Source organism: Schistocerca piceifrons, chromosome 2, assembly GCF_021461385.2.
Source record: "Schistocerca piceifrons isolate TAMUIC-IGC-003096 chromosome 2, iqSchPice1.1, whole genome shotgun sequence".
NCBI classification, from domain to species: domain Eukaryota; kingdom Metazoa; phylum Arthropoda; class Insecta; order Orthoptera; family Acrididae; genus Schistocerca; species Schistocerca piceifrons.
This window is the reverse complement of record NC_060139.1, coordinates 698573763-698587613: the sequence shown is the minus strand read 5'-3', so window position 1 is coordinate 698587613 and position 13851 is coordinate 698573763. Positions and strand designations below refer to the sequence as shown.

Sequence of the window (13851 nt, the reverse complement as noted above, 5' to 3'; positions counted from 1 at the left end):
AACCATTTGCCTTCCCTACCACAGTTCTCACATGCTCATTCCACCTCATACTGCTGTGCAGTGTTATCCCCAGATATGTAAACAACGTGACTGTTAAAGCAGGACACTAGTAATACTGTATTACATGTTTGATCTTCCCACTCGTCTGCATTAACGTGCATTTATTCACATTTAGGGCTAGCTGCCATTCATCACACCAACTGAAAATTTTGTCTAAGTTGTCTTGTATCTTTCTACAGTCACTCAACTTTGACACCTTACCATATGCCACGGCATTATCAGCAAACAAACACAGATTGCTGCCTATCAGCCAAATCATTCACATACATAGAGTACAACAGCTGTCCTATCACAGTTCCCTGGGGAACTCCTGACAGTACCGTTGTCTCCTAATGAACACTCGCCGTCGACTACATACTGGGCTCTATTATTTAAGAAGTCTTCAAGCCACTCACATATCTGTGAACTTATTCCATATGCTCGTAATAGCAATGGGTACTGTGTTAAATACTTCCAGGAAATCTATAAATATGGAATCTGCCTGTTGCCTTCCATCCCTAGTTCTCAGTATATCATGTGAATACTGATTCCTGCACATAAGCTTCTCAGTCTCAAGAAACTTTATTATATTCAAATTGAGAATTTGATCAAGGATTCTGCAACAGGCAGAAGTTAGGGATATTGGTCTGTAATTTTGCGGTGGTGTTCTTTTACCTTTATTATTCACTGGAGTCTCCTCCACTTTTTTCCAGTCACTTGGTACTTTGTGCTGGACAAGAGATTCATGATAAATGAAAGCTAGGTAAGGGGCCTGTGCTGTAGAGTACTCTTTGTAAAATCGAACTGGGATTCCATCCAGACCCGGCGACTTACCTACTGTCAAGTCTTTAAGTTATTTTTCTACACCAGGTATGCTTATTACTATGTCGTCCATATGGGAGTCTGTCCGATGGTCAAATGATGGTATGTTTGTATGATTCTCCTGCTTGAATGATTTTTTGGACGTGAAATTTAAAACTTCGCTTCAGTTTTGCTATCTTCAATTCTCAAACGAGACTGGTCAACAAGGTATTGAATGGAATGTAGGTCAATTGTGGCTAATGATTCCTAAACATTATATTTGCAGTAGTACAGAGACCAACACTAAAAAGCTAAAAATGCTGAAATAAACCACTGCAGGCATGTATTGCAAAACACAATTGTAATACACTTACAGTCGTTACGTAGACATCACATACACAGTACAGACAACAGGTCCAAAACAAAAACTCTAAAAAATATCAGTGTGCACACACCTACTATAAAAACAAGAAAAGTAACAGACCTTGAGATAATATGTAAGCCATGCCCTTAGATTCCGTGTAACGTCAGCCCCAGAATTTGTGTAACATTTAGAAAAAAAGCCAAATATTTGTGAGAACAAAAATTACAAATATGAGTGCAGATCATTTCACTCACAGCAGTCTAAGCTGTGGTCTTTTGTTCCTGCACAGTTTTATGTCAGTTATTAAGATAACCACAGATAACATTTAATAACACGCCAATTACATAATTTTTATCTTAAAATCAGGACTTTACTTGTCAAAGCTGCTGGGTGGAGTCAGGCACAATAATTTATCCAAATTTATTAACAACAGCTGAAACAATATGAAGTGGTTTTGTAATTAACTACTTATACTTAACATAAATATTCAGCCAAGAATTAATGATTTATGATGATCTTAATTTTGTAGACTTCTGAAGATAACAGATTAATCTGTTGAAACCTGTAAAGCTAAATAAAAACATTTGTGCAGCTGACAACTGAATTTTAATCTGATATATGCTGCAGTTGCTGAGAAAATAACAGCTATGAAAAAAAATCATGATTTTAAAACTTTTGCTGCCAAACACTAGTAACACTATTACATTTTGCTCAGTTAGTTGCTGAAGTCAAACTCCAAATTTCTTTTTAAGAAATTATTGAGGTTTTTCAGTGTTGGTACTTTAAGATTATACAAGACGAGCACAGATGTAATGTGTGGTTGCAAATTTGAATTATTTTATAAAATAAAATTATGATACATGCTACCAAAATTGGGTCTGATGTGGTGTCATTGCATCTTTTTTAATTTGTTGGAGAGCTTGGCATATGTTTTTGAAATTCATGTTTTCTTATTTTCTCTTTATTAGGTGAATAGGCATTCAGAATGCGTCTTGTCTGCCTTACTGCAAGGATTGGATGACCAGGAAAATGGAAGCAAGATACCATTTGAAGCAATGAAAGGGTTCATCAGGATGTTGAAAGTGGCTGATGACACTCAGATAGAAAATATTCAAGTGACCATTGCTTTACGTATAAAACCTTATTTTGAGAAAGATGATCCTGAGCTTCGAGCTACAGCTATTCAGATCTTTGGTGACATTGCAAGATATGGCAACAAGCCATCTAAGACACCATTCCTGGAGCAAATAAATGGAAATTTAGCTTGTTTCTTTCTTCATCTGAATGATGATCATGAAATGGTCATTAAGGTAACATTTGTGGTTATTAAGTTCATTTATGTTATAAAATATATTAAATATTGTTATGGGTATTGAAAATATTGAATTTGCTTACCAGATGTTAGTAGATATAGGAACTGAAAGTACCCAGCGTAAGCGAAAGTTCCACCCAAGACACCTGCCCTCAGGAAACCAAAAAATAGAGGATTAGAGGGCTATACTTTAAAAAGTGCTAACAGTATGGTAGACAGCATTTCATTGTTGGTGTCACCTAAAACGTTAAAATGAATCCCATCTTCTAAAGCTATACTAAAATGTAATTAGCTTTAGTGGATATGTTTATGTTATCTAACTTGCTGAGTGTCAAAGATATCATTGAGGTGTGTAATTCAGGTTTAAAGTAGTTTCTCCACTTACAATATCTTCTGGATTCAGTTTTAAGTGACATCAGGCAATTTTTGACAAGTTTACCTGAAAATAACATAGCTGAAACACACTAAGTACTTTTAAAATGCATTTATTGCATCACAACACAGATAAAACTGACATGGGTTTAGTGCCCAAAAATTGATGTAAGACTGACAGTAATACTGAGGCACTACTACGTTAATACTAACTGCTGTAATACTAATGTGATTCGGCTTCCACCATTGCTGGTTACCTAAGTTACAATATTTGCAGTCACGTTACATATTGTTTAATAGTAATTGAATTTACAGTTAACATTTGTATGCTTTCATAAAACTGGTTATATATTTTAGCTGTGCAAATTATGGCAATATTTCTGAAACAATTAGCATGTTGAAATATCAGTTTCCATATTTAAATTTCATGAAATGTACATGGATAACAGTGTCCTAATTATTTCTGATCATTACTTTACAGTTGCAATATAACTTTTGTTCCTAACATGATTCCTGTGTCATTTCAATGGACTCTTTGTAATCACTATTAGTCTTTTACATATAAACTTCTCACAGGATAAGTTGGGCTTATGTTTATACTATGGTTTACACATTTTTCATTTATAGTACACTATCTCCTTAAAATTATCAGAACTGGTTTAAATTCAAATTAAGTCAACTAGTTTTCATTAATACAGTAGGCAAGCAATGTCAAAATTTAAACTTCTGCACATATATAAGTTCTCATAAACATCACATTATAGTATCATAATCTCCGAAATGTGTGAAATTGTACTCTTTGTTTCATACTATCCTATTCTGCTACATTACACACCTCTCCCATCATCTCATTGTTACCCAAGATTTGTGCAACTTTTGACTTAATCCTTAAATTGTCTTATATCCTTGACTTTTGTTTTTTCTCGTGATGAAGATCCAGTGGTTCCAAATACTGAAATTTGTTTTACCTTTTATTTATGACTATATCTGCTGACATCTAGTATGTAACAGTTGTTTTCCATCTTCATTTGATGGGCATTTTATCTTGGAGTTCTTTCCTTTATAGACGTTTATACTTTTTCATGGTTTAGCACTAGGGAATAAAAAGATAGCATCTATTTTTGACAAAATTTGCATCTATTTTTGGCAAAGCCTGCATCTAGGTTCTTGTAATTGTAAATGATTAAAAACATAAATTAAAAAGACTGTAGTGCTAGATGCCTGCAGACAAGCCCTTGGTGCTTTGAAATGGAATGCTATAAAGAAGTGATGCTTGGGGAGCCTTTTGGCTCAAATGTTTCCTTTTGCAGAAACTTCTTTGTCTGAAATAATCTTAGCTGGTTTGCTTCATTTTGCTCCATTTGAGCTTTCAAGAAGTGATTGTTTCTGATGAAAAGCAGAAGCAACTTCCTGTCGGTGAACACAGTGCTTCTCTGATTTAAGATATTTCTTGACCTTTTTTTTTGTTTTCTCATCCAATGTGATGATTAAAAAACTGGAGAATATTGATTTTTGACCTTTTGTGGGTATTTTACAGCCTTATGGCTCATACTTGATGACACTACAGCTTCAATTGACAAAGTACTTTACATAGAAGTGGAATCAAAAACAATTCTATTCAGCTGTTAAGGGAAGATTTTCATTGTGGTCAAAATATGTTGACAGGTGTTTTTTATTTTTTTTATTCCAGTTGCTACAGTGCAGAATGTGGGCACTATAAACTGTCACTCAGCCATGAGGATAAACAAATAGAATTAAGACCACCAGAGGATGGAGGAGCACTGCGGGGAATGTGCCCTGCTTTCCACTCGCAAGACAGACAGCCTACACCCATCTTCAATTTTTCTGCAAAAGCAGAACCGACACGTGGCCATAGGGATCGCCAATACCTTTACTCTTGTGAGTTTATCAGACTCTGTGATGGACAAGAATTAGTCTCTTCATTCATTTCGATACAAGAAATGGAAACAATAAGGAGCACATAACATAAAGAATTCGTGATGTCTGCTGCTCAATTGCCTGCTGAAGTTGACAGTGCCGTAAATGAGGTAGTTCAGGCCCGACTTCTACCAGTATTGGAGACAACCACAGTTCAAAATACCCACCAATTAAAACTGCAACTTTAAAATGTTTGTATTTGTACCAACTTTGGAAATTTAGCTAGCAGACAAACATACATGTTTCTTTTTGTAACTTCCTGGGTCTAATGGCAAATTCCAGCACTGCATTACATAGTGTGTGTCTTATACTGACAATTCAATTGCCTACAATTTGTGTGGCACCATGAAATTGAGTGCACTGATATGTTGTTGCATTTGTGCACTTTTTATTTTGCAAACATGTTCTTACGCACGTTATCCTTCCAAATTGGGCTTCACCAGATGATGTGCAATACTGGTAATGAAAAATTTATTAAGTTTTCGATAACTATGTATAGAAACTAACACTATCTCTGATGTAATACTTCATCTGGGTACGATTAGGTACAAAATAGCATTTATTAGGTAATTTTATGTGTTCACATTTTGAGACAGAATTCACATCTATATTTGCATTTACCACAAATGCAAATATTTCAGGTCCATATTTATTACTTACATCAGTCACTCCTCTGCAAAGATAATTCGGGCAAATTGGTGCCATCTGCAGTTGTACACTCTAAAGACTGAAGAATAAAGAAGGCTACTTGATCAATTTTTTTCTAGGAAAACACCTTCCAGCGTATTATTGTGATACATGCATACATTTTTTCCCCATAAGTTTAGAAGAAAGCCATCAATGTCTCAAACTCACTGTCACATTGAATCCTCCACATGGTTCGTAGCTGTTGGCCTTAAACCACTTGTGTTGTAGGCAGCAGGACACACTCATCAGTCCCCCCCCCCCCCTTTCCCTCCCTCTTCTCCAACCCCCCTAGCGCGCGCGCGCGCGCGCGCGCGCACACACACACACACACACACACACACACACACACACACACACACACACACACACACAATCACATTGTATATTTCACTGTACAAGGGCATGTAAAAAAAAAAAAACAGGTTTAGGCCTTTGATGATGAGTTTCCATCCTGCTTCTTTTTATATATGAGAGACTTTGGAATAATTTCACAATTCATAAAAGTAAGACTTTGTCTTTGCTTTGAAGGAAAAAAAGACTGACTGCTTTCATATGCACTATAATCCCTCATTGTTTCCTTCACGCGATTCCTATTTGAGGTACGCAATGAAGGCAGCAAAATTGTTTCATAATCTGATTTGAATACTAGCTCTCTAAATATTTCCTAGAACAATGTTGCTTTTCTTCCAGTAGTTCTTCTTTAGCTTCACTGAGCCTCTCTAATAAACTGTCATGTAAACTATACCAACCTGTTAAAATCCCAAAAATGTGTTTCTGAATTTCTTCAATGTTTGCTGTCAGGCCTACTTAATAAGCACCCCCCACACATTGGAACAGTATTTTGGAACTGGTCTGTTATGTTGTTTAATCAAAACTGTACTTTCCTAGAAACCTGTAACAAATTATTTTGCATTTCCTCACTGTACTACTGATTTCCCAATTCTTTCTTCATATTTATGATCCATAAGCATACCTTTCTGAAAGACTAGAAAATTCATCTCGTATTAAAAAAAGGCATCAATATTTGTAATGATACGTAATTCAAATATAAAGAAAAAATAAAAATTATTGGAAATGTCAAATACTGGGAAAGAAACCAGCTTTATGGGGAAGTTACTTCATTTGGTCTATCAATGACTGACAAAAAGAAGAAAGAAGTGTACATAACCTTCCTTTAATCTTTGAAGATTACCCTACAGGATTCTCCCCAGACCACTCTTAAAAAGTCATTTCCATAAATGAAGCTGTATGTTTAAAAAGAATTTAGAAAATTTTTGAGTACTTAAATTAAAAGGTAGGATGTTGTTATCCAGTTCATTGTAGAAGATAAAACAAGAAGCTTTTTGTGAGAGTCGGGAAGGCACTGATATTTAGATTTTTGTTCTAATGAAATACATATAAATATTCAATTTTTGCAACACTTTTCAGGTTCCCATTATGAACTGCCATACCATTCCAGAAATAATTTTTCATTGTTTTGTTCAGCTTATATTATTATTGTTGTCATTATCTTTGTTATCAGTAATAATAATAATGATGATTTCAGCAGAGACTGGTGTTGGGGGAGAGCATGGATGAGTTTAATTATGCAGAACACATCTCTTACAATATACTTAATGAAAACTGTGCTCTCTTCTATTCTATCTAATTTGTTATAATTTATTTTGTGCAGGCTTGCAAATATACGTTGAAGCAGGTATGCCCATGGTTGCAAACTGAGAAGCTGAATTCAATGTGCCAGGAACATTTGCATAATGAATCTGTTCTGTATTACACCAACTTCATCTCAGCTGTTTCAAAAATTCTGGTATGTAACGTTTGTCATATAATTGATTATTTGCATCTTACTTTAAGAAAATTTCAACAAACTTAGTAAAGTTAACTTTAATAAGTAGGTACACTGTTTGATCATAGATTCTGAACAGAAAATATTGTCCTTCCTGGCTATTCCATATTAAATAGCATATTAATTTTCTTTTGTCAGGATATTTTCACTTTGAATCTGTTGCAGTGTACTACCATGTACTCTTGCTGAAAATAAAACAAGAACTATGCTAGGGCTTGAGCCTTTTTCCATGAATTTTCTTAACAGAGATTGTAATTAAAATATCTTTAGGAAGAACATCTACCTCTAATGTGCCATTTTCTCCTTTCTCCTCATCTCAGTTTCCACATACACCCCTATCAATGATAGTAGTTGTTGTGGTCTTCAGTCCGAAGATTGGTTTGATGCAGCTCGCCATGCTGCTCTATCCTTTGCAAGCCTCTTCATCTCCGAATAAGTACTGCAACATACATCATTATGAATCTGCTTACTGTATACATCTCTTGGTCTCCCTCTATGATTTTTACCTCCCATACTTCCCTCCAGTACTAAATTTCTGATCCCTTGATGCCTCAGAACATGTCCTACCATCCGATTCCTTCTTCTAGTCAGGTTGTACCACAAATTTCTTTTCTCCCCAATTCCATTCAACACCTCCACATTAGTTATGTAATCTACCCATCTAATCTTCAGCATTCTTCTGTAGCACCACATTTCAAATGCTTCTACTCTCTTCTCATCTAAATTGTTTATCATCCATGTTTCACTTCCATACATAGCTACACTCCATACAAATACTTTCAGAAAACACTTGCTGGCACTTAAATCTGTACTCGATGTTCACAAATTTCGCTTCTTCACAAAAAATGTTCTTGCCATTGCCATTCTACATTTTATATCCACTCTATTTTGGCCATCCTCAGTTATTTTGCTACTCAAATAGCAGAACTCATCTACTACTTTCAGTGTTTCATTTCGTAATCTAATTCCCTCTGTGGGCATACAGCTGTAGTTGTTGAATCAATAATAAAAGAGAAACAAGTGTGGGACAAATTTAGTGGAGAGACTTATTCATATCTCATTGTAGAAGTTTATGTCCTAGTGATGCTTTTGCTGTATGTAATCCAAGTTACTCATTGTGTGACTCTTTACAGAGAAACAAACCCAGAGAGAGAGAGAGAGAGAGAGAGAGAGAGAGAGAGAGAGAGAGAGAGTAGGAGTAGTATAGTAGTAGTAGTAGAAGAATGAGTTATTCATGGATGTGAAGCTGTGAGCTCAGGTTGTCAGGTTGTGTGTCGCACTTGGATAGCTCAGTCAATGGAGCACTTGCCCATAAAAGGCAAAGGTCTCAAGTACAAGTCTTGCGGTCTGGCATAGAGCTTAAATCTGCCTGGAAGTTTCAGAAAGAGTAGTACTTTTCACTTGGAACATATCCATGGTTCATGCCCAGGTGACACCGTTGGATGAACACAACCTGCAAAATAAAAATAAAGTTACCTGGTTTAATTTTTTGTGGAGCAGCACACAGTAAATACCTTAAATTTGGTTCTAAAATAATGTAATGCTGGAAAGTACTGGTGAGAATATAGGTAATGGAAGAAAAAGAGGTAAGACATTGTGCCCGAACTGCAGCTATCTTCCACTGAAACTGTACCTCTGCCAATGACACATACATCATCATTTGAGGAAACTGCTGTGTCCTGTGTCAAGGTGAGGCAAACACAAAAGAGTGTAGGGATCTGTTAGTTGTTGACAGTTCAAATGTACTGCGATAATGGTACTTCTTAGGTATGTGGCAGCATGGGATGTGCTGGATCACCTTGTGCACTTTCTACTTACGTCTGGCACACCCAATCAGCGTGTTGAAGAAGCTCTTTTGGCAGCCATTGAAGTAATAAGATGCAACCAATTGTAGATTTTGATTTTGGTGCATGTTGGAATGAATAATGCTCCTTGTGTGGGATCTGAGGTAATACTTTGATCATTCCGGTAACTGACTTAGGTAATTGAGAAGACCAGCCTTGCTCACAGAATTTCAGTGATGCTTAAAATCTTCGGCATTGTCTCCAGAAATGATCAGGGCCCAATAGTACTAAGTCAATTAGGAGGCTTGAATCAAGACTTCAAAGGTTTTGTGACAAGCAAGGCTGTAACGTCTTGGACTTGTCATAGGGCTGAGAATAGTAGGGTCACCCTAAATGAGTCAGGGCTCACTATAGAGCAAAGGCTGCTACCCATGTGGCTGATTATCTGTGGGTGTGTATGCTCAGTTTTTAGCTTAGGCGATTGCCAATCCATTCCAGATAATGACAGCTATAGGAGACTTGTAAAGTATTAGGGTAATATTAAAAAAATTACCCCGACAGGTGAAATAATTCAAACTCTAGTGGTTAACTGCTGAAGCATTCACAATGAAGTTCCAGAATTTGAAGCAGTCCCAAAAAGCTGTCGAGCTCATGTAATAAAAGGCACAGGAATTGGGCTAACAGCCAAAATCGACAGCATTGAGATTTTTGGGGTACATGTATGTGTACATCAAAAAGATAGACGAGTCAGAAGTGACAGTGGCGCATTTGCCACAGTAAACTAGAAACTCGAATCCAGTTAGATAGAAATGAGAACTGCATGCAAGTTTATGTTTGTAAGACTCAGTATCAAGGGTGGGCATAAACTTGTAATTGAATCTTTCTATCATCCCTCAGGTGCAGCCCCAGAGGTAACAGAAAACTTGAGGCAGAACCTCACTTCATTAGTCCAAATACTGTCATCACTGGAAGAGACCTTAATCATCCAACAGTCATCTGCAAAAATTCTAGTTTTGTAAGTGATGGGCATCACAAGACATACTGCGAAATATTACTGCATGCCTTCTCCAAAAACTACCTAGAACAGATAGTTTGGGGGCCCACTTACGAAGAAAATATGTAAGAGCTAATGACAACAAATCAAACTAACTTCATTGATGATGTCTGCATTGAAACTGATGAAGTTAGATAAAGGGACAGTTGTGTTACATCTTAAAGAGGAGCTTGAAACAGGAGCAGTAGAACTACTGTGGCGCAGTTTAAAAGAATCGTTGACCATATACTAGATAGATATGTACCTAGTAGAACACTGGGTGTTTGAAGTAACTGTCTGTGATTTAAAATCACTGTAAAGAAACATCTAAAGAAACATTGACTACTGCTAACAGAGGATTATAAGTTGATATATGCTGATGGAACATCTTTGGCAGTCAAGAGGGCAATAAGTGATGCTTCCAGTGACTACCAAACTACCTTACTACAATCTTACCAAAAGATCTCTCACACAATCCAAACAAATTCCAGTCATTATATGTTTTTAGGGCTAAAAATGTTAGTGAACAAACACTCATAGATGATAAAGGAACTGAAATGGAAGGTAGTGAAGCAAAAGCAGGAATACTTAATTCAGTTTTCAAATTTTCCTTCACTAAGAAAGGTAAAGATACACTATCTCGTCTCATGCCCCAGCAGAGATGACTGACAAAGGTATTGGCATCTGTGGGCTTGAGTAACAACAAAAATCACTAAAATAAGGCTACAGGGCCCAATGGTATCCTTGTCAAAATCTACACAGAATTTTAACTATAATCTATGACAGATGCCTCAAAATAAAAACACAGACTCGTATGGCCTTCCCCTTCCACAGTTGGTTCCAGGCATTCTGTCTCCAACTGCTCCCACTTAGGTGTTCTCTCTTCTGTCCGGCTTGACAGGCCAACACTGGCTTTCTGTCTTTGGTCTGGTGCACATGCCCACATGCGGATAAACTATCTGGTGTGGTTCTAGGTGATTCCACTGCAGTCTGCATCTGCTAAAAGCGTCTTGCAATGTTCCTTTTTGGGTCTGGTGCACCTGGTGCTCTGTCTGCAGTTCATTCCCCTTGTTTACAGTCCAAGTTGTTCTTTTTGTGGAGTTCTACTGGTGCCAATGTTGCATTTTCAACAACTCCAGTGCAATAGCCCAGGTTCTACTATGCTGGTACCCAATGTTGTGATCCATGAAGTTTTTCCATCACATTTACCTCTAAAGACAGTCTGAGAACACTGCTCCAGTATCTGGGGATCTGTTCCAGAACCATTGTTTCATCATAGTTCATGGAATGATTAAGTTACAAACAGTACCCACCAATGGCTTATTTATTTGCTTGTCTTTGACATACCTCTGATTTCCTTTGTCTCTGATGGCCATGGTCTTATTTGTTGTATGACATGCCACATTTGAAAGGTATATTGTAAACTCCTGGTTCTCATAGTACCAGGTAATCTTTCACATTTCTCAATAGTCCTCTTATTTTGATAGGTGGTCACAACACAGACTTGACATTATGCTTCCAGAGAATCCCGCTGATTTTGGCAGAAATAGATCCCTCGTAGGACAGGTACACCACAGTCTTTACTTCATGTTGCTCTTCTTCTAGATCATGTGGCTGAGTGGCTGGTTGAAGTGCCTTCTGAGTCTGTTTGGTCATGTATCCATTTCTGCAGAATACAGATCATACAGGCTATATTTTCACTGCCAAACTGGACAGGCCTTGGTGGAGGGGACTAACAGGGTCTCCCACAACTTAGTGAAAGGATTGCTGCGTTTTTCTGAGGCATCTCCACCAGCAGAGCTTGGGTACGCATATGGCGACTTCAGGAGTTCCCTGCTGGGGCTGCCAACACTGCCAGACTATTTCTACGTTAAACTCTAGTCATACTTCAGCGAACATAAGTGTGGAGTGGAACATTGTTGTGGAGAATGGGGGTCTTAACTTTACGTTCTGGACTGGAAGGAAGGCACGACCTCAAGGTCGACTGTGCATTGATGAGCTGAAATGCTGTTGACGTAAAACAGTCTGTAGTGGGCAATCTCTGGAGCACCATCCACCCTCTAGTTGTATAAGGCTTGCTTCAGTACCCAGAGCTCTATCTTAATTGACATTTGTTTCCCCTGGTGGCTCGTGGGAGCCCTATATAACGACCTCAGTTCACATCTACTCTTGACGTGTTGGATGTACTGTCTGTTAGTATCTACACTCAACCAAACAAGAGAGCTTGGTTGGTCAGTCCACACTAGAACTAGTCTCAGAATTGTAGTAAAGGGTACTAGTCTGCCATAACACTTTCATTGCAATCATGAGAGCCTTTGAGGTCTCTCTTTTATACATTCACAATGCACTGGAGAATATTGCTGGTTCCTTAAAAAATGTTAAATGATTTCAAACTGGAACACTCATAGTTGAAACTGCCTCGTCAAACCAAGAATCTAAGCCTCTGGGATGCAAAGGCCTCATGTGTCTATGCTGTTGTGGCTGAGCTACATAACACCCTCAACTTATGTAAAGGTGTGATTACTTGATGCCATGTAATGGAGATGGACCCTAGGAATTATGTTAAAATGGAAAAATGTGGGTGTCGCAGAAGTGCAGAACTAAGTGAGGAGAGTGGAAGTTCCCACACCAGTTAAAATCGCAGTGTGTTCGTTATATGTTTCGTCTCATAAGCCATTGGATGCAGATGTACTGACAGAATTCGTCTGGATTCTCATCGACCTGTTCCTGCTTGTGGATGACTTCAGTGCACACAGTGTGCTGTGGGGCTTGGCCACCACTTGCTCCAAATGTCAAGTGGTCTCAGATTGCAGTTGATAAAGATAATGAGTCCCCTTGTTAAAATATTGTGCATGGACAAAGCTGATATTTGGCAGAGTACCTGACACCTCAAAATATCAGTAGATCACTAGGGAAGCCTGAAGAATTATACCAAAAGAACTCTACGAGTATGACATGTGCCGAATTATCAAGAAGCTGGACAGGCTTTGACATACGAAAGGGAGGAAGCTGAGTTCTATCAGTTTGCTGCTGAGATTTTGAGATGCAGATTTAGGACCAGTTTTTGCCATGATCAAGCATCACATCAACATCAGAATGGTGAACAAGATAAAACATTGATTATGGCACTTGTGAGAGAGAATTGTTGAGATATGCATCACAAGCTAGATTTAATAGTCAGGTAGCTTTTATACCTTCACCTGTACTTGGCTGCCTTCTTAGCAGGTGTACGTGGGGACTGTGTACACAGTGGCTTTTGGTATCCAGTGGAGTACATTAAGAATGCACAGTGTGCGAGTCTGCAAAGCTTGACTTCATGAGCAAGGAAACACAGCAAGATGGAGAGACACTCACACTGTGATTAACCTAATTGGGATGCAGTCTGATGTCAGCACTTTGAAGGTGCTCAGTGCAGATCTCACCTTTTGCAACAATCCTAGAAATTCCTATTTCTGGTTTCATCAGCTCAGTGGAGAAATAACCAACACATTTCTACCAAATGAGGCAGAAGAAATTCACTGGGAGACATGCAGGGTGCTCACCAAGACAAAGTCTCCAAAATTAAAAATATTAAGTGATGAGAGGCTTGCATTCAAGAGCCCCCTGGAAGACATCAGCATTGTGATGAGAAAGTGCATCACCATCTTGAGACCACTGCATACAAACTTTTGGATT

General features: G+C 37.8%; 1 protein-coding gene across 3 annotated transcripts in view; it reads left to right on the top strand.

Moving 5' to 3' along the window:
- LOC124777287 (maestro heat-like repeat-containing protein family member 1) overlaps positions 1-13851 on the top strand; it is a 274758-nt gene that overhangs the window by 194526 nt on the left and 66381 nt on the right. For all 3 annotated transcript variants that reach the window (XM_047252633.1, XM_047252635.1, XM_047252634.1), the window contains exons 26-27: positions 2173-2514; positions 7186-7320. In XM_047252633.1, coding sequence (XP_047108589.1) covers positions 2173-2514; positions 7186-7320 — 477 coding nt within the window. The remainder of the gene's footprint in view (positions 1-2172; positions 2515-7185; positions 7321-13851) is intronic.